The 22,946-nt window shown below is 65.5% G+C and overlaps 1 protein-coding gene across 5 annotated transcripts; it reads right to left on the bottom strand.

The window, feature by feature from the left end:
* ASPG (asparaginase) lies at positions 1–22,946 on the bottom strand. Of its 5 annotated transcripts, none has more exons than XM_027521616.1 (16): positions 22,853–22,946; positions 17,519–17,627; positions 16,880–16,991; positions 14,864–14,989; positions 13,966–14,049; positions 13,226–13,352; positions 8,355–8,467; positions 7,203–7,385; positions 6,994–7,107; positions 6,371–6,487; positions 5,621–5,716; positions 5,278–5,441; positions 2,888–2,974; positions 1,151–1,250; positions 743–823; positions 1–298 (listed from the first exon to the last, which is right to left on the bottom strand). In XM_027521616.1, exons 1-16 carry the CDS (start codon positions 22,932–22,934, stop codon positions 230–232), a joined length of 1,764 nt encoding a protein of 587 aa, XP_027377417.1. In that variant the 5' UTR covers positions 22,935–22,946; the 3' UTR covers positions 1–229. The 5 variants fall into 5 exon arrangements, with proteins under 5 accessions (XP_027377417.1, XP_027377418.1, XP_027377419.1 ...); XM_027521617.1 differs by having other exon boundaries at positions 1–255; XM_027521618.1 differs by lacking the exon at positions 2,888–2,974.

Raw genomic sequence — 22,946 nt, 5'->3', positions numbered from 1 at the left:
TGGTGGGGGAGAACGGTCCTCAGAAGGACTTTATGGCCACTCTCCCCAACGACGTCCTTCAGGCTGTGTCCTGGACACAGAATGGGAAGCAGTTTCCACAGCAGGGTGGGGGGCGGGGGGCAGAGGCTGGGGGTGTACAGCATGGGGTCAGGGCCGGGGGTGCCGGGTGGCTCCGTCCCTCCAGCAGGTCTCAACAGGAAGGAACAGCTCACGCCGCAGCAGGAGAGCTTCAGGTTAGACACCAGGCAGCACTTCCTGGAAAAGGTAGGTCTCTGGAGAAGGAGTGGAGGCCCAGGTACTGCATGGGGGCAGGGCAGACAGACAAGCCTGGGCACCTGTCAGTGGGGCCCAGCCTTTCACGAGGGAGGGACCCAAGGACCTGAGCAAAGCCAACCAGAGGGAGAATCTTCCAGTAGGCCAGCTGATGGGGTGGGGGCAGGGAGCCAGCCGGGAGCGCCGTCCACCCGGCCCAGTGGGTGCTGGGGTCCGGGCGGGTGCAGGTTGGGCAGGACGGGCCCAGCAGGGTCCCTCCAGGCTTGGGAGATTCCTGGCCATGGCCGGGCCTCCAGGGCTGTGGCCAGCTGCCCTGTGGGGTGGCCTGGCCGGATGGAGTGTGGGTCTGAGCTTGGCCATCCCTCTGGGAAGCCCTCCGTCCAGAGACTGCAGCTCCCCTCATAGGGTGAGCCCTGCCCCCAGGACACCGTCCCCACCAGCACCTGACCACAGCGAGTAGGGGACTTACTGGGCCTGGAGCCTGGTCACCAGCCCCACCCCGAAGGTTCTGCAGGAGGGCCACCACTTCCAGGTTCCCAGCTACCTCTGCCTGTGGGGTGTGTTGGGGGGCTGCCTCAGGCGGGTGGACCAGCAGGCTGGTCCTGAACACCCCTGCACCGGGGGGGCTCCCACCCATGCATCGAGGACCCCGTGTCTCCTCCACCCCTCCTTGTTCCCACAGCTCTGGACCCTGGTGGGTGGGGGGGGCCTGGGACAAGAGAAGGGATAGCCCCCTCCCCAACCCACGGTTCCCGCATACGGAATGCCTCTGCAAGGAGGGCAGGGGTTGGGCATTTTGGGAAGGGGGAGCCGGTGGCGCAGTCAGGGAGGGCTTCCTGGAGGAGGTGGTCCCAGAGAGGGCACCGGGGGCACTCACGACGTGCAGCGCGCTGCGCCCATCATACCCGGGCTGCCTCAGGTCGGCCCCTGCCTGCCCCCACGCCCGCAGGCCCTCGCAGTCTGCCCTGGACGCCAGCCTGGGAGGGGGAGGGGAGGAGGGGGAGCCGTTGCGGACTCCTGGGTGCCCGGCCACCTGCCCACCGGCTCTCTTGCAAAGCCAGCCCTGAACAGCTGACCCAGCAGTGACCAGGGTCCCCGGGGCCGGCCAGCAGCCTGGACTCTGGTGTCTACACCTGTGGGGGTGGCTGTGACTCAGGTCGAGGGTACACACACACACACACACACACACACACACACACACACACACGGGTGCACGTGCACACACGCTGAGCACCGCCTGCCAGTTTCATCTTTCACAACATAGCTCTCCCCGGGCGGGGCCTGTGGGGGCGGGAGGAAAGTCAGAGGCAGCCCAGTGGTGGAAAGAGCGTCACATGGGGGCCCGGGGTGGGGGGCTCTGGACCAGCGGGCTGGCCAGGAGCGGATCTGGGCCTGCCTGCCCTGGAGAGGTGGGGGCACCGAGGGGCGGCCCTCTCCCTTCCCCCTGCTCTCAGAGGCACCACCCCCCCAGCCTAGGACCGGGAGCCACGGGGAGGGGGCCACGCCAGGGGTGCCAGCTGGCTGCGGGGAGGGCAGGGCCGACCCCCAGTACTTCCTCTGAGTCAGGAGCCCACAGCAGCAGCGCTCCCCCACAGGGCACGGGGTCGTCTCTAAGGTGAATCACGCTGACGCACCGCCAGCAGCCCTCGGACCTGGCCCCAGGCCTCTCGCACTGGTTCCCACACAGTTGCTTCTTGGGGAGCTGGTCAAGGGCCCCCTCAAGCCAGCCAAGCAGCTCAGGTTGGATGATCTGCTCCCATGGGACCTGTCCCTGCCCCTCCACCTGCCTCCCCGGCTGTCAATTGAGGAGTCGTCAAGGCCCACCTGAGCCGGGTCAACCCAGGAGTCCCTCCAGAGCCAAGCCCTTCCTGCCTGGGTCCCGTCACCGCAGGTCACACCCCCCTCCCCCCAGCCCTGTCATCGCTGAAAAGTCAGCAGGATCCATCCACTCGGGGACACTGAACTCCAGGGGGGAGGGGCCGAGACTGGGGACCCGTGGGGTCTGTGCACCCCACTCTGTACAGGATGGGGACCCCCTGGGCTGGGTGAGACCTCGCTGGAACCAAGGCAGGGGGGCTGGGGAGAGGCTGGCTTGCAGGGACCCAGGGGGCCAGAGCTTCAGGTCCTCGTCCTGGTGAGCAGGCAGCCACCCTCCACCAACCACCTACTCAGCCTGAGACGCAACCCTGGTCACCCACCCTGGGGGCTCTGACTTCAGTGCCGCTCCCAGCCTCCCGACCTGGCTTCTGCTGGTGCTCCGGCCTCTCCTGCCTCCACCTCCTTTTCCCCAAGACCCTCCTTGCTTCCTCCCTACCTAGAGGCCTCCGGCCTGGCCCGCCGCACCCCAGGCTGGACGTGGGAGGAGCTGGTGGGCACTGGGGAGGCCACCCCACAGGGAGGGCCTGGGGGGCAGAGGACCTTGGGCTGCCGCCTGCCCACCCCCTACCCCCAAGGGCTCCAAGGGCCCAGCTGGTGCAGACGGAGGGCAGGGCGGGCTCTCCCCGTGTGAAGCTCCCCCTCCAAGCCCGCCATCCCTCCCCAGTGCTTGGTTTCCACCTCGGAGCCCCAGGCCCCATCACGTCCCAGGAAGCACAGGTGCGCCTGCGAGCCTCACCGGCACAGCTCCGTCCCCGAGTCCTCCAGCTCCTGGGGGGACAGGCAGGCCCCAGCTGCCCGCAGCAGCCCAATGACATCCCTATGCCTGCCGTGAGAAACAGCGGGGTGACCGCCTGCCCAAGGCAGCATCTGCCAGATGCCAGCAGGCCAGGACCGGGAGCCCACCCTCACCGGACGCACTCAGAACCACGCTGGGGCTCAGCCCAGGCCGAGCAGCTCAAGGCCCAGGCCCACCCGAGGGCACGGCTGTGGGTACCGGGAAGGCCCAGCCTGGGAGACCGCCCTGTGGAGCTCGCACACGCTCGGGGAGTCTGCAGAGACTGAGTCCACTGGGCCCGCGCTCTGCCCTTGAGGGTGGGGTGGTGAGGAGATACCAACAGAGAACGCGGGGACAGGCTGGCCCGCAGCGGGGCCCAGATGACTGCAGGCGTCCAGGGGCACCTAGCCTGAGCCCCGCGTGCGGGGTGAGCCTCCATGGGGCTCGCAGGGTGGGGGTGAAGCTCAGTGAGGCAGGAGAACAGAGAGCCGGGGCCGGGGGAGGACCATCAACTGCAGTCACCCCACTTCTGGGGATCCTGGGGAGGAGGGGGAGTCCCACAGGCTTGGCACCCCCCCTCCAGCCCAGAACCTTCCAGGGTGGGGCCACCCCCCACCCCAGGGCACAGCAGGGCCCTCTTGGGGGTGAGACCGGTTTGGGAAGTGGGGGAGGTGTTGTGACAGCGGCCGGGACGAGGGGGTGGGGCCACGATGGGGTGAGCTCACCGCACTACCCACCCACACCCCAGGACGGGCAGCCTGGAGTCTGCAGCCAAATCAGCCTGGCCTGGGTGCCGCGGGCACACCCCACAGGCACCCCACCCCTCTGCCCACTGCCAGGCCTGTTCTGAGAACCTTTGATGCCCCCAGGAAGCGGGGGCTGCTACAAGGCGCCCCAGCCCAGGGCCAACCTGAAGAGGTTGGTGGCTTGGAGTCTCCATGAGACTCAGAAAATCCCCAGCAACAAGCCGGGTTCCCACAGGCTGAGAGCCCCTGGGGAGGGGCGCGGGGCCTGCCACAGACGCCACACAGAGCTCAGCTATCAGCAGGGGCAGACTAAGCAGGATGGGGGTGAAGGACAGGGAAGGCGGGCATGCAGTCCATGGGGTCGCCAAGAGTCGGGCACGACTGAGCGACTCAACAGCAAAGACGCCGGGAAGGAAAGTTCCCAGACGCACACTCACACAGGCGTTCAGCATCATGTGCGTGACAGCTCTGGGCGGCTGGACAGAGGGAGGGGAGGGCAGGGCAGCACTGCCCGGCCTCTGAGGGACCTAAGCCCCTAGAGGGAGAGGCCAGGCGGCCTCCAGGCCCCCCACGTGCCCGGCCGCTGCGAGTCCCCATGGGCCAGCAGAGCAGGTGAGGCTGACCCTCGGAGAGAGGCCAGGAGGGCCTGGGCGGAGGGGAGGAGACCCCCACCCCAGCAGAGGACACAGGACGTGTGTCCGCCAGCCGGATGCCCACACCTCCGCCCTCATGCTGGCCCCTGCCTGCCCCATGGGCTGGGCTCAGTGCCCAAGGCCCTGGCTCCTGAGGGGTGACCTCCAGCTCGTGCCAATCCTCACACAACCAGCCCTGCCAGGGGCCATCCCGCAGCACGTGTGACCCCTCCGGGTGGCCCTGGCCTCTGGCCTTGGTGCCCTCTGACCCTCAGAAGGAACTGGGCATCAAGTGCCCAAACCCACTGCTCAGGGCGCCAGGGCCTCAGTAAGGACTCGGCTCGGCAAGTCTCTACCTGTGGAGGGGAGGTGGGAAACCTCCCCAGAAACACTCAGGTTGGGGACCTGCCTTAAAAAGCCAGGGTTTGTCAGACAGGGCCAGCTTGGGGGACCACCCCCCGAATATCAGGCATGCTGAGTTCACTCCCTAGGGCACCTGTGCCCACCCTGCCCACCTGGCACTATGCAAGCTGCTCTGCAGCCTGCTTCGCCCCAGTGCTGGGCGGAGGGCTTCCCCCTTCGCCCTTGTGCCAGCCCTTCAGGCAGAGGGTGCAGGGAACACACGAGGCCTCTTCTGCTTTTCTTGTTAGAAATTCCCTGCCAGGGTCTTGCTGGACCTGGAGTGCTCAGCTCAGAAGTCACCTCCAGGAAGCCCTCCCTAACCACCCTGCCCCGAGGAGTCCTCCCAGTCTGGGCCCTGCCCACGACTGGCAGGGTCACTGTTGGTACCGAGGGCCCAGGCCGGAAGGGGTGAGGCTCCGGGAAGCAGGTGTCTTCGGTGCCCCCCGGCTCTGCCTGGGGAAGCCATGTGACCACGGGCACACCGAAGGCCCCCCGGAGGCAGCTCTGTCCAGGCCAGGCCCCGGGCAGCGCCCGTGCCTGCACCCCCACCACAGTGCCCGCCGTCAAATACCTGCCCCCCACGGCCAGCAGCAGGGGGCTGAGGCCGCCCTTGTCCCGGGCGTTCACGTCCAGCCCTCTCTGCAGCAGCATGGTGACGGCCCCAGCCTGGCCAGCCCGGGCGGCCGCATGCAGTGGGGTTTGGCCACTGAAGTCCTCCAGGCTCCGGTCACTGCCCTGGGGGGACATAGGGGCCCGTCACCCACCGAGGAAAGGCCACGGGGAAGGGACATCCCAGCAGAGCCACGAGGCCCCGTCGACTGCAGTAAGGGGAGCAGACCCCGGGAAAGGAGATCCAGCCCACCCCCGGGCCCTGTGTGGCCAGGCTGGTCCCCAAGGGTGGATGAGAGACTCACCAGCTCTACCAGCACCTGCAGGGCCTCCAGGTCACCCACGTAGGCCGCGGCACAGGCCAGGCTGGGCACCAGGGCGTCCCACACCTCATCGGCCTCCTGCAGAGGCAGGCAGCAGCACCTCGGACCCCTGCCCCCTCCCCGAGGCCCCCGCCGTACACACGTGGCTGCTGCCCATTCCCCCACCGCCCTCCCGGACAGTCCTGTCCCCACGCTCACTCCACAGGGGGGACACTGAGGCCCACGGTGGGCCCCGGGGCAGCAACCAGATGCGGCGCCCCCGTACCGGGTCTGTACACTTTGCCCAGAGGCAGGGCGGTGAGGGGGGTCACCAGGAGGTCCCAGTCACCGCCGGGAGCCTGGCTCAGCTTGAGTCCCACAACCCAGGCCCAAAAGCCAGCCCTCAGCTCCTTCCCAGGCCCAGGCACCCTGGCGGAGAAGGGAAGGGGCCCCGGTCTGGCCCCTCCTCTGGGGAGACCTTGGAGCAGACCGCCCTCTCGCCCCAGCTGACCCTGCCGGCCCTGGGCTGTTCCACCAGGTGAGCGCCATGGTCTGCACGCTGCGTACACGCTGCAAGCGCCCCTCTGGACCACCCAGCCCCTTCCAGACCCCTCTGGATGCCCGCCGGCGAATCCCTGCCAGCCTCCCTGGCTGCTGCCCTGAGCCCTGCCTGCCCCCCGCCCTTGGCTCAGAAGCAGGCTGTGCCTGGGGTTGTTCCACTCCCGTCCCCCGGGGCCCCTACCCACGCTGCACCTGTCTCAGACTGAGGAGCTGGGCGACCCCGCGCCCCAGCACACCACCCCGCAGAGAGGGCCGGGGCTCGTCCACAGTGGGCGGCGTCATCTCCCCACGCAGGTCCCTGGCCAGCAGCTGGGGCACATGGGGCGGGGAAGGGGGATACACACAGAAAGAGCCGGGCAGCTCACCAGAGCCTGGACCCAGCAGTCCAGACCCACCAGGCGGGCCAGGCACCCCCAGCCCCCAGCAGAGGGTGCCCCCAGACCTGAAATGCCTCCATCAGGCTCCGTCCTGGGGCCCAGAGCCTGACCCAGCCAGGTCCCCACAGCAGCTCAGCCCACCCTCCAGCCTCCAGCTTAGGGTCTCCCTGGGCCCTGGTGGCCTCTGCCCAGCCGGAGGGGCCAGCCGGGGAAGCACTGGGGTGGGGATACCCTGAAAGCAGGGCGGACCTGGGGCTCCCCAAGAAAGAGTGTGGGGTGTGGGGCTCCCCAAGAGAGTGTGGGGCGGTGTGGGGCTTGGGGGAGGTGACGGGGAGGCCACTTCCAGCCCCCCGCAAAGCCCAGGCACATACTCCCCGGGCTGGGCCCACCCACCACACTCGAGCCGAGGGGCGCGGTCCCCGCTGGAGGCACACACACCTCCTTCCTGCCATCCAGGCTCAGCCCCGGCAGGCCCAGCACATAGGACAGCTTGGCCAGTGCTGCCTCAGACGTCATGTCGAAGCCTGACACGGTCCCAGAGCCGCTCAAGGCCTGGAGGGGCGGGGGTGCGGGTGGACCGTGAAGGAGGCGGGTGGCCAGGGCTCGCCCCTGCCCCCGCCCCAGGCCCTGGCACCCCCTGCGCCCACCATGCCGGCTCCGTAGTCGGAGGTGACGGCACCCTGGAGGCAGTGGGTGCAGTTGACGATGATCAGGCCACGCTCGGCCGCCGCCCGCAGCTCCTGAAGCAGGTCGGGCTTGGTGGGCCCGTTCCCGGAGCCGAAGGTCTCCATGACCATGCCCTTCATGGGGGGCTGCAGGAAGGCCCGGACCTGTGGGGGCGGGAGGCGGGGACTCGCTTCCACCAAACACGGGCAGCGGGGGCTGTCCACCTCGCTCCCCTTCACATCTTCCCTGAGTGACCCCCGTCCCCTCCTGAGCATTAGGGCCATGAACACTGTGGAGACAGGTCAGAGGTCACAGGGAGCCGGCCGGACATGAGAAGGGGCCGTCAAGGGCCCCAACGAGGGCAGGGATCCCACCCCAGCTGGGCCACCCACCACCCTCCTGGCCCTCCATCCGGCCCGAAGCTCTGACACACGACAGGTGATGCTCCCAGCAAGCCGGCGGGCGGGGACGGGCGCTGCAGCTGGACACACTGAGCTCAGGGCACGCTGAGGCTGAGCTGTTGGCCTGTGCTAAGGGTCCAGCCCCCTGGCTGTGTCCCCATCAGAGCCTTCAGTTCAGCCCAGTCGCTCAATCATGTCCGATTCTTTGCGACCCCATGGACTGCAGCACACCAGGCCTCCCAGTCCTTCACCAACTCCTGGAGCTTGTTCAAACTCATGTCCATCGAGTCAGTGATGCCATTCAGCTATCTCATCCTCTATCGTCCCCGTCTCCTCCCGCCTTCAATCTTTCCCAGCATCAGGGCCTTTTCCAATGAGTCAGCTCTTCACATCAGGTGGCCAAGATATTGGAGTTTCAGCTTCAGCAGCAGTCCTTCCAATGAATATTCAGAACTGATTTCCTTGAGGATGTACTGGTTGGATCTCCTTGCTGTCCAAGGGACTCTGAAGGGTCTTCCCAGAGCCTTCAGCCCTCATCAGAACCACCATCAGCTCCCGCCTCCTCTCCAGGTAGAAGCCAAAGGTAAAAGTTCACCTATTCCTGGCAGCTCCCAGGAACCAGCAGACTGGAGTCTGGGGCCCACTGCTGGACGATGCTGTTCCTGCCCTGACGGCCCAATAGCCCCCATGGAGTGAAGCGCTGGGGTGCCACCAGGGAGGCGGGGTCCCTACCAGGGAGGCGGGGATCCCGGGGTAGAGGCGCAGCAGGCCCACGTTCCGCTCCATGCTGCTGTGCACCACCAGCCGGCCCTGCCCGCGGACTCTGCGCACCAGCTCCTGGCTGACTGCGGGGACAGACGGACCAAGAGTAGAATTAGGCTATCTGGGGCCACAGCCAGGCCCCGCCTCCCCCGGGCGCCTCTGAAGCCCCCTCCCCTGCCCCCCTTCAGCTCGCTCAGCCAATGGGCGCAACCCAGCCTGAGCCAGCCCAGGGATGGGATGGGATCCAGGGGGCAGGAGGACCCTGCAGGGGAGTTGGGGGGGTGGCTCGGGGGTAGGGCCTCCCAGACGAGGGCACGGCTGCTGCAATGGCAAGCGGGCAGGGCGCGGGGCCCCAGGATCCGGGGTCCCAGGTCCCACGAGCAGTCTGGGCAGCAGCCTCTGACCAGCCAAACTCACGGGCCCCTTGCAGGGCGCCCGCTGGGCCCGGAGCCCAGCAGGTCCATGAATGAACGAGTGAGTCTTCAGGATCCCAAACCTCTGGGGAAACCTCCATCTCATTCACCCCAAAGTCTCAGGAGTAACCTGAGCCCGGCCCGCTCCCCACACCCAGGGCAGGTTTCCGGCTCCTGAGCCCCGAGGAGAGTGGAGCAGCAGTGCCTGGGGGTCAGTGCCCGCCACCCAGAGAACCCCCAGGCCTTCAGGCTCGCCATGGACCTAGAGACGGCAGCTCTGTAGGGGCCACATCGCCGGAGCCGCCCCGCCCTCCTGCTGCGCCCACGGGCGGGGCACAGGGGCGGAGGTCTGGGCAGCAGGCCTGGCCTCTGACCCTCAGGAGCATGGCATTGAGCCCGAGTCCCATCCATCCTCTTGGCCCCTCAAGCAGGCAGAGGGTGGGTGCCAAGACCCCTCGAGAGGCTGTGGAGGAAGCAGGTGCCAAGGAGACCCCTTCATCCAGCCCAGGGAAACCAGGCCCAGAGCGGGAAGGGGCTTGAGAGGCTGCCCAGAGTCAGGTGCAGAACTCAGAGGGGAATAGGGGCTCCAGGACCCCCACCAGGGCTCCTCCAACAGCCCGTCCTGTGGCAGGTGTAAGCCTGCCTGCCTCCTGCTGTTTCCACCAGAGGAATGCTCAGTCAGTTCAGTCGCTCAGTCGTGTCCGACTCTTTGCCACCCCATAGACTGCAGCACGCCAGGCCTCCCTGTCCATCACCAACTACTCCCGGATTTGCTCAAACTCGTGTCCATCGAGTCGGTGATGCCATCCAACCATCTCATCCTCTGTCGTCCCCTTCTCCTCCCGCCTTCAGTCTTTCCCAGCATCAGGGTCTTTCCCAATGAGTCGGTTCTTCGCTTCAGGTGGCCGAAGTATTGGAGTTTCAGCTTCAGTATCAGTGCTTCCAATGAACATTCAGGACTGATTTCCTTTAGGATGGACTGGTTGGGTCTCCTTGCAGTCCAAGGGACCCTCAAGAGTCTTCTCCCAACACCACAGCTCGAAAGCATCAATTCATCGGTGCTCAGCTTTCTTTATAGTCCAACTCTCCAACCCATATATGACTACTGGAAAAACCATAGCTTTGACTAGATGGACCTTTGTTGGCAAAGTAATGTCTCTGCTTTTTAATATGTTACCTAGGTTGGTCATAACTTTTCTTCCAAGGAGCAAGCATCTTTTAATTTCATGGCTGCAGTCACCATCTGCAGTGATTTTGGAGCCCCCCAAAATAAAGTCTGTCACTGTTTCCATTGTTTCGCCATCTATTTGCCATGGAGGGATTGGGACTGGATGCCATGATCCTTGTTTTTTGAATGTTGAGTTTTAAGCCAGCTTTTTCACTCTCCTCTTTCACTTTCTTCAAGAGGCTCTTTAGTTCCTCTTCAATCTCTGCCATAAGGGTGGTGTCATCTGCATATCTGAGGTTATTGATATTTCTCCCGGCAATCTTGATTCCAGCCTGTGCTTCAGCCAGCCCAGCATTTCACATGATGTACTCTGCATAGAAGTTAAATAAGCATTTCACATGATGTGCTCTGCATAGAAGTTAAATAAGCAGGGTGACAATAGACAGCCTTGACGAACTCCTTTCCCCACTTGGAACCAATGGGGAACAACCAGTCCGTTGTTCCATGTCCGGTTCTGTTGCTTCTTGACCTGCATACAGATTTCTCAAGAGGCAGGTCAGGTGTTCTGGTATTCCCATCTCTTTCAGAATTTTCCACAGTTTATTGTGACCCACACAGTCAAAGGCTTCAGCATAGTCAATAAAGCAGAAGTAGATGTTTTTCTGGAACTCTCTTACCTTTTCAATGATCCACCAGATGTTGGCAATTTGATCTCTAGTTCCTCTGCCTTTTCTAAATCCAGCTTGAACCTGTGAAAGTTCTTGGTTCATGTACTGTTGAAGGCTGACTTGGAGAATTTTGAGCATTACTTTGCTAGCGTGTGAGATGAGTGCAATTGTGCGGTAGTTTGATCATTCTTTGGCATTGCTTTTCTTTGGGATTGGAATGAAAACTGACCTTTTCCAGTCCTGTGGCCACTGCTGAATTTTCCAAAATTGCTAACATATTGAGTGTAACATTTTAACATCATCATCTTTTAGGATTTGAAATAGCTCAACTGGAATGCCATCACCTCCACTAGCTTTGTTCATAGTGATGCTTCCTAAGGCCCACTTGACTTCACCTTCCAGGATGTCTGGCTCTAGGTGGACGATCACACCATCGTGATTATCTGGGTCGTGTAGAGTTCTTCTGTGTATTCTTGCCACCTCTTAATATCTTCTGCTTCTGTTAGGTCCATACCATTTCTGTCCTTTATTGTGCCCATCTTTGCAAATCAAAAGTAATAGGTGATAATAAACCAAGGAATATTCCAGAGACACGCTGCCCTTTCACAGAGAGCTGGGAGTGGGGGGGAGCTGGGGGTGGGAGAGGAGGGAGCTGAGTGTTGGGGGAGCTGGGGGTGGGAGAGGAGGGAGCTGAGTGTTGGGGGGGCTGGGGGTGGGAGAGGAGGGAGCTGAGTGTTGGGGGGGCTGGGGGTGGGAGAGGAGGGAGCTGAGTGTTGGGGGGGGCTGGGGGGGGGGCTCAGAAGAAGGGTGGCGGCGGCAGCAGCAGGGAGTGCTGTCCTTTACTTTAGGGCCGGGCCCAGGAGTTCTGGCTGCAGAGGAGGGTTTGCTGAGACAAAGAGGGCCCACACCCACCACGCGACTAGCCCATACCCTGAGAGCCCACGGGACCCCGAGTCCTTCCACTTGGGCCTGCCAAACACCGAGGGACGCTGCCCCACGTGCAGAGGGGCCGAGAGGGAAGGGAGGCGGTGTGAGGCCCACCGCGGCCGGGCGGGGTCCCGCTCAGTCCTGACCGTGGCCTCAGGTCGATGCGGCCAAACCCGGTGTACTGGGGGACGGTGGTTCCGAGTCCCCTGCAGCCACCGGGGCCCCACTGGCCACAGCCTGGAGGCCTGACTCCCCCTCCTCAGGGCCGGGGTTTCTGCTCTGAGAGGACCTAGGGCTCCTGGAGACCCGGGTGACCACATGTGCCGTGGCCACTTGGCGGGGGGGTGTCGGGACCAGCGTGGGGAAAGAACCCCGTGCTCCCCTCCTGGCACAGCTCAGCCCCTCCTGAGCCCTGGCCTCACAGAGGGCCGGGAAATGCAGCAGGAAGCAGTGAGGGGCTCCACCGGGCCTGGCCTGGGCAAAGCCTGGCGTTTCTCAGCACCTGTACTGGGACTGGCCTGGGGCCCTTGACACCACATGGGCACCCTTGCACCGGGCCGGAGGACACGCTCCTCCCGGGATCACAGGCGTGGGGGGTCCACGTCTCACCCCTCAGGGCCAGCATCAGCCACTCACCTACCCAGCCACTTGCACCAGCGTGCCCTGTGCTTCGAGGCCGGCGTGGGCTTGGCGTGGCCCCAGCAAAGGCCCAGGATCCAGGGTGAACTCCTCTGCACCCTTTAGCGGGCCACGTCCCGGAAGCTCCCCTCTGAGCCCCAGACCAGGAGTGACTCAGCCCCACGGGGCAGGCAGGCCTGCACAGCGGCCGCCCCACCTTCGTGCCCATTCTTCCTTCCTCAGCTGGTTGGCACTGAGGCAGGAGGGGCTGAGCGCCACCACTCAGCACAGCCCGGAGGCGGATCCATGCACCAGCACTAGCCCACGCGCCACCTCCTCCAGGAAGCCTTCCTGACTCTCCCCCTCAGCAAGCACGTGCCCCCTGCCTGACCCCCAGACCCCAGCCACGCTACACACACCTCAGACACACAGACGTGTTCTGGGCCTCCCCAACCCCCAGGGCATGCGGACAAGCAGGGTGGGTGGGCAGGGGGAGGGAAATGCAGGCTAAGACCCCGGAATGGACTCAGGACTCGGGCCGCAACCCCTCCCGGCATGTCCCTTCCTTCTCGGTGTGCGGTTCTGACCCAGTGGTCTCCCCGCCCCACCCGCTGTGGCCCACAGCCACCTGGCAGAGATCCTCTCCTCCCCAGGGCAAGCGTGGGGGCCTCAGGGGGAGTTCTCAGGACCCACCCACAGCTGGAGGCATCAGACAGTCCCAGGAGGGGGTGCTGGGGCAGAGACTCCCCTGAAAGTCCCCAGGATGCGGTCACTCCACTGGAACCACGTCCCCACGAGGCCACTGAGGGACTCCTGGGCCTGGGGCCCCGTGGCTGGGGCGGGGCACCCAAGAGGCTGGCCCCCACACAGCCTGGCTCTGAGCCAGGGTGACCTGGGGATGTCCCTATTCTGAGCGGCCCCCCACCCCGGGTTCTCCACAGAGTTGAGGGCTGCGCTCCCCAACCCAGGGCCGCCCACAGGCCCCACAGCAGCTACGGCAGGACACGACCCCAGGCGGACGCCCCGCTGTGGGCCCTGCTTGCTTACTCGTGACGTCAGCGCCCACGGTGGCCAGAGGCGGCAGGTTGGGGGAGCAGAAGGCCGCGAACCTGCGCGCGTCCACTTTGGTCACCCGGTTGCCCCGAAACAGCTGATTCTGGAAGAACAGGCAGACCTGCGGGGCGGGAGGGGCCGCAGCTCAGCACGGGGAGCCCGGGCCGCCCCCAAGCTTCGCCTCACCCACCAGGCACCCCCACCCAACTCTGGAGCTGTTCCGGGGCGGGGCCTCTGAATGGTACTCGTGAAGCTCCTCCCCACAGCGGCCCGCCTCCCAGGTTCCTCCCCTCCCCTGAGACGTGAGGGAGGGTCTGGGAAATGTGTCTGTGGCAGAGCAAGGTGCAGAGGCACCAGAGGGGGTCCCAAAACCACGCCCCGAATGGCCTGTTTCTACGGAAGCTCACACACGTTCACGTGTACGTGATGTAGATGGACACATACACCACGTCCTCAGCACGGGACAGGTTAGATAGACGTACATCACACACACGCAGAGCCCAGGAAAGCCCCCCGCGCCGCCAGCCGCAGGTGTCTGGGGTGGGGCGCGGGCACAGGCTCCCGCTGCCCGCTGCTTTCCCATTTTCTCTATGGTGAGGGTGTAGCTCATGCTCAAGGTGAAACACGGAGCTTTAGCCCTGCCGGCCCCCTCACCTGCATCCCCCAGGGCAGGCGCCAGCCCCCACCCCGCGCTGCACCCCAGACCCCGCCCCGCCCACAGGAGGAGGCGGTACCTCGGGGATCACGTACTGGCCGGCCAGCAGCAGGGCGCCCAGCAGGTTCTCCCGGCCGTCATTCCACAGGGCGTGGATGGGCACCTGGGGAGAGGCTGGGGCAGGCTCAGGCCGGCGGGTGCTGCCCCTAGGGGCTGCACCTGCTGACCGTGCTCCTCCAGCCCGGCCCAGCCCCCTCTGCTCCCCCCAGACCCCCGTGCCCCCTGCCGGGTGCTGGCCAGTCCCCAGGCTCAGGCAGCACACGATGCCCTGGGACCCGTCACTGCTCAGCCCAGCCCCCTGGCCCCCAGGGCACCGAGGCCAGGCCCTCACACTGCCCAAGCCAGTGCCTGGGCCGGGCAGGCAGAGGGGAGCTGGGGGCTGACCGCAGGTGCAGGCGAGGGCAAGCAGCTTCAGGCGGGGCCTCCAAGCACCGGGTCACAGACCTGCCCCAGATCTGCTGTGGGGCCGGTGCCCCAGCAGTGGCTGGCCTGTACCCAGCTCCCCCACATCTACCAGGAAGGCAGAAAAGGGCTGGACTGCCACGGCATGGGCAGAGGGGTCGGCTGGGGAGGGGCCCCCAAGGCCTCCAATGGAACCACCCTGGGCTGAGCCACTGTCCTGGGTGCTCATAGGGCCTGTGGACGTGGGCCGGCTGCCCGGCTTCTGCGCCTCATCTGCCCTGGCGATAGCAGGAGCGTCCCACCGGGGCCAGAGTGGGGGGAGGAGAAGACAAAGCAGGGCCGCAGGCTGGCAGCAGGCAGGAGCCCGGCGCTGATTGGGCACTGGCCAAGCGGAACCACCAGGACCCGCAGGACCGGGCATGGAGCCAGGGACCCACCTGCCCTCTCAATGACCCTGTGGCCTGGGAAGGCCCCGATCCACGCGGCCTCTGCCCAGCGGGCGCCCGGGGAGGTACCTGGGCCCCGGTGAGGATGACGGTTTTCTGCAGGTTCTCCAGCACGAAGGAGAGCACGGAGGCGGCGAAGGCCATGGTGTCAGTGCCGTGGATGACCACAAAGCCGTCGTACCGCGCGTAGTGGCTCTGCAGGGGCGGCGGCCAGCTCAGGCGGCCCAGCTCCTGGGAGCAGGTGCTGGTGCCCCCACACACAGCTGGCGGAACTCAGGGACGCGCGGGCGGGCCCCAGTCACTGCCAGCCGGGGAGGCCCACAGGGAACGGAGCCCCTGCCCTGTGCTCTGCTCTCTTCCAGGACAGCCTCCTCCCCTGAACCCCTGGGGGTCTCCTAGTGACACCCCTTGGCCCCGAGAGATCTTGGCGGGGGTCTCCAGGCACGTTGATGCCGGGGTGGAAAGATTCCCCGAGCAATGCCCGACCTGGGCTCCTGAGCACACCGTCAGCTGGACGAAAGTGCCGGGCCCAGCTCAGTGCTCCGGAGGGCCCCTTGCTGAATGACCACTGCCCCTGAGGGCAGCAGGGGCTGTGGGGCGAGGAAGCCCACCAGCCTCTCGGTCCAGTGGGAGGGCCAGGCCATGCGCACAAGCAACAGACACAAGGCACAGCCCGCACTGGAAGATGAGATGTCGGAGGTGGGCAGGGTGCGGACAGCAGGCATGGGCACAGCCCCTCCAGGGAGTCAGAAGGCCCCCCTGGCACGCAGGCCAGCTCTGCAGGGACACCCCCCAGCCACCACCTCCGTGGGAGCAGCCAAGGCCTCAGGAGGCAGTTGGCCTGGGCTGTGGTTGCGAGGAGCACAGCACCCGGAACCATGGGGCCCCGGGACCTCTCTTGAAGCCCATCAAGAGACCAAGCCAGGCGGGGCTCGGAGCTGCATGGGAGCAGAGACACGTGGTGGACTGGCCCGCCCTCTGCTGGCCAGACCAGGAAATTGCGTGTGGCTGGACAGCAGGACGAAGAATTGCTGCTTTTGAACAGTGGTTGGAAAAGACTCTTGAGAGTCCCTTGGACTGCAAGGAGGTCCAACCAGTTCATCCTAAAGGAATCAGTGCTGAAAATTCACTGCAGGGACTGATGCTGAAGCTGAAACTCCAACACTTTGCCCACCTGATGCGAAGAACTGACTCATTGGAAAAGACCCTGATGCTGGAAAAGATTGAAGGCGGGAGGAGAAGGGGACGACAGAGGATGAGATGGTTGGATGGCATCACCGACTTGATGGACATGGGTTTGCGTGAACTCCGGGAGTTGGTGAAGGACAGGGAGGCCTGGTGTGCTGCGGTTCATGGGGTCACAAAGAGTCGGACACGACTGAACGACTGAACTGAACTGAACTGAACAGCAGTCCTAGATGCTCAGAAAAGCCATCAGGCCCCAACTGTGGGTGCTGCTGGCCAGAGACCAGGGAGACTGCCCCAGACACAGCTGCAAACATCCAGAGACAGGGGCCAGGCCTGGCGCCCCTGGGGCCAGCCCCCGGCTGCCAGGAAGGGTGCCTCAGTGACAAGCCTCTCTCTGGGGAGCAGGGTTTCTTAAGGGGGGAAGGTAAGAAATGGGCCAGGAGGGCCCCCACCCCGGGAGGCAGTAGCTGGGGCTGGCGCTGGTGGGGTGGGAGGATGGAGAGGAGAGCTGATGCGGGTGGGACACTCTGCAGGTAAGATGTCTGCTCGGTGCTCTAAACCATGAGCCCTAAACCCACTAAGACTGCACTCCAGGGTGGGCTTGGGGCAGACAGAGCAGAGTGGGCCAGGCATGGAGCTGTCAGTCCGCAGAGGTGTCTCACGTCTCCGCGCAGGACACAGACTGGGACAAGCTACGTTTTCAAATTGAGAGCCACCTGGGCCACTTCCTCAACGGACAGGTGGGCGTGGGCCTCGACGCGCCCCTCCAGGGTGCAGGAAAGAGGGTCGTGGGGCTGCACCGCTGAGGTGGGACCCCCCATGCGCCTCCTCCCAGACCCACCTTCACTGCCAGGCCCCCGCTCCCTCCCCCCAGCCCTCCCCACACTCCCTGGTCACCTCGATGGTCTGGGCGATCTGCACCCACTCGGTGATGGTCATGTCACTGGAGTCAAAGAGGGGCTGGCACTCCAGCACTGTGTAGATGACCCTCTGGTCGGGGCTGGCCGGCCTGAGGGGGTGCGGACGGCAGGCTCTCACTCAGCACCCCCTCCATCGGCAGCCCAGTTCCCTCCGCCCAGTCGGGCACCCAGGGCCGTGGCCTTGGGCCCTGCACCTCCACGGCCCCTGCTTCCGCCTGAGGCTGCAGGAACAAGGACTATGGTCCCCGGGAAGGGCTGCTCCAAGGCAGGAAGTGAACCAGGACACCCCCAGGAGCAGGGCCACTGGCAGGAGGGGTCAGCACCCAGCAGGGAAGAGCACCGGGCAGGCTGGGCCCTGACCTGGGAAGCAGGACCTTTCTGGGGGTGGGGGGACCCCAGGGCCAGCCCCTGCCTCCCCTGAGGGACTTTAAAGGGGACTGCAGTCAGTTCTAAAGCCACCAAAGCGGGGCTGTGCCCTCCAGCAACTCGCTGTGGACACCCCAAGAAGCCACAGCCTGCTAAGCCGGCCTGGTAGGGGCCAGGCTCAGGGTGACCCCCCCACCCCATGACAGCTGGCTGTCGTCCGTGCCCAGGACCCAGGGGAGCGCCCACTCACGGCAGCACCAGGGTGTCCTCGGGGAGGCCGCGGGCCCGGGCGTGCTCCTCGTCATGGAACATGGGCAGCATCTTCAGAACTGCGGCCAGGCCCCTCCCGGGGACGAGCACTGCAGGGAGGCGGGTGGGGGTCAGGGGCTGGCAGCCACCACCAGGGCCCCCCAGCTGCTCCTCGCTGGGGGCCAGGCGCCGAGCAGGACGGGGGCTGGGCGCTGCGGGTGAGCTCTGGCCCTGAGGGAGTCAGACTGGGGGCTCAGGCTGCAGCCGTCCCAGGGCCCTGGCAAGTACGGACCACTGCCCGGAGCCTGGGCCACCGCTCTCCCCCAGACAGCCCAGGGGTCCGCCAGGGGCTCCGGCCGCGTCCTGGCTAACACCTCCACCTCCAGACGAGCCCAAGGCCCCAGCGAGGCTCACAACACACACACACACAGCACCCCTCTCCCCGACTTCCCAGAATATCCGCACCATTCTGCCCAGGACACAGGCTTCTGCCTCTGCTCCGCACCCCTTCTCACCCTGCAGATGCTCCGCCTCCAGGCACAGGGCACCACCTCCAGGAAGCCCTCCTTGATGTCCAGGTCCTGGCTCCCTTGCCACACTCACCCAGGTTACCCCTTCTCCTTCCCTGGCCAGAAGCACGCGTCTAAGGAGGCACTGGGCAGAAACGGCACATGTCCTAAGAAAAGCCTAAGAAGCCCCAAGTGTCTCCTGGAAACAAACCTCTTCCTCAGCAGAGGCTCCCAAAGGAATATTTGCATCCAGGCCCTGGCCTCTTGTCCCATCCTGCTCCCTGCAAGCTCTGCGACCTGGGGCAGGTAGGCTGAGTCCTCCTCACTGAGGTTCTGCTGGGCATCGCCCACATGCCTGGCCGTGCTGGACACCCGGACGCAGCAGCAAGGACAACACGCCCCCCGCCCCCCGCCCACTCCAGAAAAGCTTCTTTGGCTGAAACGCCTAAGACCTCCAGGACCAGGGGCAACGGGCACGGTGGTGGAGACCTGGCTCCCAGCCTCCGCCCTCTGCCAGGTGTATCGGCCTCCTGCTGCTGTGCAACAAGTGCCCCAAGCTTAGCAGCTTAAACAGCACCCTTCATTATCTCAGTCTGGAGGTGGGGTGTGGGGTGAGTTCGGGGGTTGGGGGTTGTGATCTTCCTGGAGGTGCTGGAGCAGGTCTGGTCCAGGCTCACCCGGCGGCTGGCAGAACTCAAGTTCATGCCAGTAACAACCAGGAGCCTTCCCAGCCCATACCCCCGGCTGGGGGACCCCGCAACGGCCGGTGGGTCCTGACACTGAATCTCTCTGACCTGGCCTGTGCCTCTTCCCCTCTGCGGAGCCCGACAGCTGCCCCGCCCGCACCCCCCACCCTCACCCCACCCACCCACCCCAGCCCCTTCTTGGGCATGTGTCTCCTCCTCAGGCTGGCGGCCAGGATCTCTCCCCAGATGTGAGTCCGGCCATGCGCTCCTTTCCTTGGGGTCGTGGGCCCAGCATCAGACCCGCCCCCCCACCCCGCCCCCAGCTCACTGATGCCCGGTCCCCACCCTGCAGCTCGGGGCAGGGCTCGGCTTCCCTGGCCTCGCCCACCGAGGAACAAATCTGAACAAACCCAGGGAACCAAACCAGCAATGTTTGGGGGCCAGAAGCCACAGACTCTGGGCTGGGCTTCCTGCCCCAGCGCCCTCTCCACACGTCCACCTGCTAAACCCCAGGCCCAGCTCCTGCCAGCCCCGCAGGGAGCACGGCCTCAGAGTTCAGGGTGCTGTCTCCCCAGCCAGAGAAGGATACCTTGGGGAAGGGGCACCTGGAATAGCCACCCCGTCTTCCACCCAGGAAGCCCCCGTGGGGGCTCCATACACTTTGCTGCAGAAGCAACGTGGCTCAGGGAACATCAGTGTGAGACCGCCGGCCAGCCACCCTCCCAAGATGCTGGAGGCTGGCCGGGACACGCAGCTGCTGCACAAAGCTCTGGACTCACCGGCCCTGCTGCTGGGGGGAGGCCCCGACTTCAGACCTGGGCGTTGAGGGAGGCCCAGGGCTGCCTACCCCCCTGCAGCAGGGGACAAGATGGTCCGTGGATGTCCCCACCTGAGCCCCAGGACCGAGAGACAACCCTCTGTGGGCGTGAGTTCAGGAGATGATGCTGGCTCCTGGCCTCCACCTGCGTCCTTGTGAGAGGGCTTGACGCCCAGAGGGGAGGGCGGAGGAAGGATAGAGCAGAGCTGGCCTGGATTGGGGAGGTCTCCAGAGGGCCCTCCTGCTGTCTGAGGCCCTGGTTTGGGGTCTCGGGTCAGGGCAGGTGCAGGAAGCTCCCCCACCACTGTCTGTGCCAGCTCCTCTGCAGTGGGTGGCCTTTGGGGATGGCCGTGGAAATCTGAGGATCCACGAATGGGGCGGGTGGTGCGCATGGTCACTACCACCCCAGAGCCAGGCCACTGCTGGCGGACTCGGGGGGGTGGGCGTGGGGGGCCCTGACTTCCGGGAACATCCCACTCCAGGGCCAGGCCATTGCGGGCGGACTCGGCGGGGGTGGGCGCGGGGGAGGGAGGGGGCCCTGACTTCCGGGAACATCCCACTCCAGGGCCAGCAGTGGGCGGGGGTGGGCGCGGGGGGCCCTGACTTCTGGGAACACCCCACCCCAGGGCCAGCGGGATGGCCCGAGAGGAGGCCATCCTCTGCTTCCATTCTATTCTCCCGGGGCAAAACTCTGCGGACACATCATCATACAAAGCAGCCAAAGGTGTGGGGGAAACAGCGGTGAGAGTGTCAGGAAGTCAACAAATAAAAAATATATTTTTGGATTTTGTAATATTATTGGTTTTTAAGAACGGGAAATTATTTCCTTCATCAATCGAAGTAAACACCTGTTACCAAAAAAAAAAAAAAAGCGGGGAGGGGGTTGGGTGTTGGGAGACTTCCCTGGCTGTCCAAAGGTTAAGACTTCCCCCGCAGGGGGCGCAGGTTCGATTCCTGGTCAGGGGACTAAGATCCCATCTGCCGCGCAGCGCAGCAAAAACAAAACAACTAGTAAGCAAACACCTGCTTTCACATCTAATTCTGATTCAGATTCTTTTTCTTAACAAGGGCCCCCAAGCTTCAGGCCCTCCGCAAGCAGAAGCAGCCGCACTGGGCCTCGTCTCCCTGCTGTACAGGCGGGGAGCTGGTCACGGGCAGCGGCCCCACAGACAGGTTCCCCCGTAAGGGCCGGTCTGCCCCAAGGACAGGCGCACAGCAGCCTGTTCTGGGAAGGGCGTCCAGGCCAAGGGCAGGAGAAGCCGTGGGCACTGCCTCTCAGGATCAGGCTGGCCTCCTCCTGTGGCCTCCTGGACGTCCTGGCCCCCGCAGACCCCGAGGCTCCGCCCACCGGGAGCCGGTCCACAGAGGGCGCCCGGGGCGTCGGGGTCTCCGGCCGGGGTGCTGCTGACCCTGGGCTTGCCTCATCAACTGATCTCAGGTTCACGATGCCCCTTGACCAGTGACATCATCTCTGATCTCAGAGAGGGGGAGGGCGAGGGCTGTCCCCAGCCGCCGCGGCCTTGCCCTCCCCTCAGCATCCTGACCTTTGGCAGGGCTCGCGTGCCTGGCAGGCCACTGTTTACCAGCAGGCGCTTGAAATGCTCCCAACAGTGAGAATCCAAACAGCCACAGGAGCCGGTGGCCCGCACCCGCAGAGCCAGGCGGGTTAATTATTGACCCCGCAACCCAACCGGAATCCCCAGGCAGGCAGGGCCTGGAGCAGCTGGGCGCCCGGCCTCCAGCGGGGCTCGGAGCGGGGTCCCCACGCCCCAGGCCTGCGTCCTCCACGCGCCCCCTTTGCCCTTCTTCCCCCACCAGCTCCTTCCCGGCTCGGGGGCGCTGCCCTGCGGGATCTTGGGAGACGGGCTTGCCTGGAAGTCACTGCCACCACACTCCATTTTTCTAGAGCCCCTTCCAGACAAGGGGATTTGTCAGCTCTTTGGCAAATGCAGGGCCTGTGGGAGTGAGCCGTGGGCGTCCGGGTGGCGGGGGCGGTGATGGGGGGCACAGAACGCAGTGCAGATGGGGTCACGGGCAGAGTCCCCCTAGTCCCTTCAACCCGGACCCTCGACACCCATGAGCTGAGCTCAATGGGATCACAGGCATCACAGCTGGCCAAGTGCCAAGCCTGGGGGGTTGGGCAGCGACCTGGATGGGTCAGGGCCATCTGAGGACGCCGGCAGAGCCTGCCCGCTCCCCTCTCTCTGCCCCAGCCCTGCAGCCCAGGAGGAGTGACCCCCAGGGTACGGAGGGATGTGGAAAGCCCCCCTGGACAGGGCTCTCTGGGGGTCTGAGCCCTGGGGCCCAGCATAGATGGTGCCTGGAACCATCTGTGAACTGGCGGGGCTTGGGGAGGGAGGCATTAACAGGGACAGAGGACGGGAAGCAGTTGCCCGTGGCATCTGAGTAGCTGCTTCAGGGGAACTGCGTGGTGGCGGGGGTGGGGGGCACGGAGGATGCTCTGTTGGCCCTGGGGGTTGTGGCGGGGCACAGCTGGTTCTGAGGGAAGGGGAGGGCCCTGGGGAGCTGGGAGAGCTCCAAGTAGGAGGACACCCCAGGGCAGGGTGGGGCGGCCCCAGGAGTGAGGCCCGCGGGGGACCTGGGGGCACAGGGAGCAGCCGAGGGCTGGGGAGGGGGCCCGCGGGACGTAGGCGGAAGAGGGCCAGCGCCCCCGCTCCAGAGTGCGGGGCAAGGTTCCAGGCTGAGGCTGAAGGGCTGTCTGGGCCCCTCCTGGAGGGAAAGCACCCCCACAGCCAGGACCCGGGGCCCACGTGGAGGCCACGCTACAACACTCCAGGGGTGAGTGCGGTGCCCTGCCCACCCCTGCAGGCTCCCTGGGCGCTCTGCCCGGCCTGGGGGCACCCCTGCCCCCGGGTCATGCAGGCCCGGCGCCCCCCCACTCAGGCCCTCCCCCGCCCAGCAGTCACCCCTCCCTGACCCAAATCCTGTCAGAGCCCCAGGGTAGGGGAGAGGGAACGCGACCCCCAGGTCTCCGCCAGGTCTCCTGGTGCCAGTGAGCACTGCCCAGAGCCGGCAGGCCGGCCAGGGACAGCAGGGAGTGGCCGGGGTCGCCCTGCAGCCCCTGGTGTCCGGAGTGAGAGGCCCGGACAGCCCTTGAACACCTGCCCACCAGCCCATCTGTGCAGGGACAGGGTCCGACAGGAGCGACGCCCCCCAGGCTCGGGCAGAGAGGAGCCGGCGGCAGCGAGGGGGAGGCGCTGGGTGCCCACCGGAGCGGGGGTCAGGACGGGTCAAATGCCGGCCGGCGGGAGCACGACCCCCACCTCGCCCCCCACCCCGAGCCGGGCGCCCGCCCCACTCACCGCCGCGCTCGCTCCGCATGCCGATGGTGCCGCCGGTGTAGACGGCCAGGAGCCGCCGCTCCGGCCCCGCCGCGCGCGCCATGCCCGCCACCCA

This window comes from Bos indicus x Bos taurus, chromosome 21, assembly GCF_003369695.1.
Source record: "Bos indicus x Bos taurus breed Angus x Brahman F1 hybrid chromosome 21, Bos_hybrid_MaternalHap_v2.0, whole genome shotgun sequence".
NCBI lineage: Eukaryota > Metazoa > Chordata > Mammalia > Artiodactyla > Bovidae > Bos > Bos indicus x Bos taurus.
Note: the sequence above shows the minus strand (reverse complement) of the source record. Positions and strands in the feature narration are given on the sequence as shown.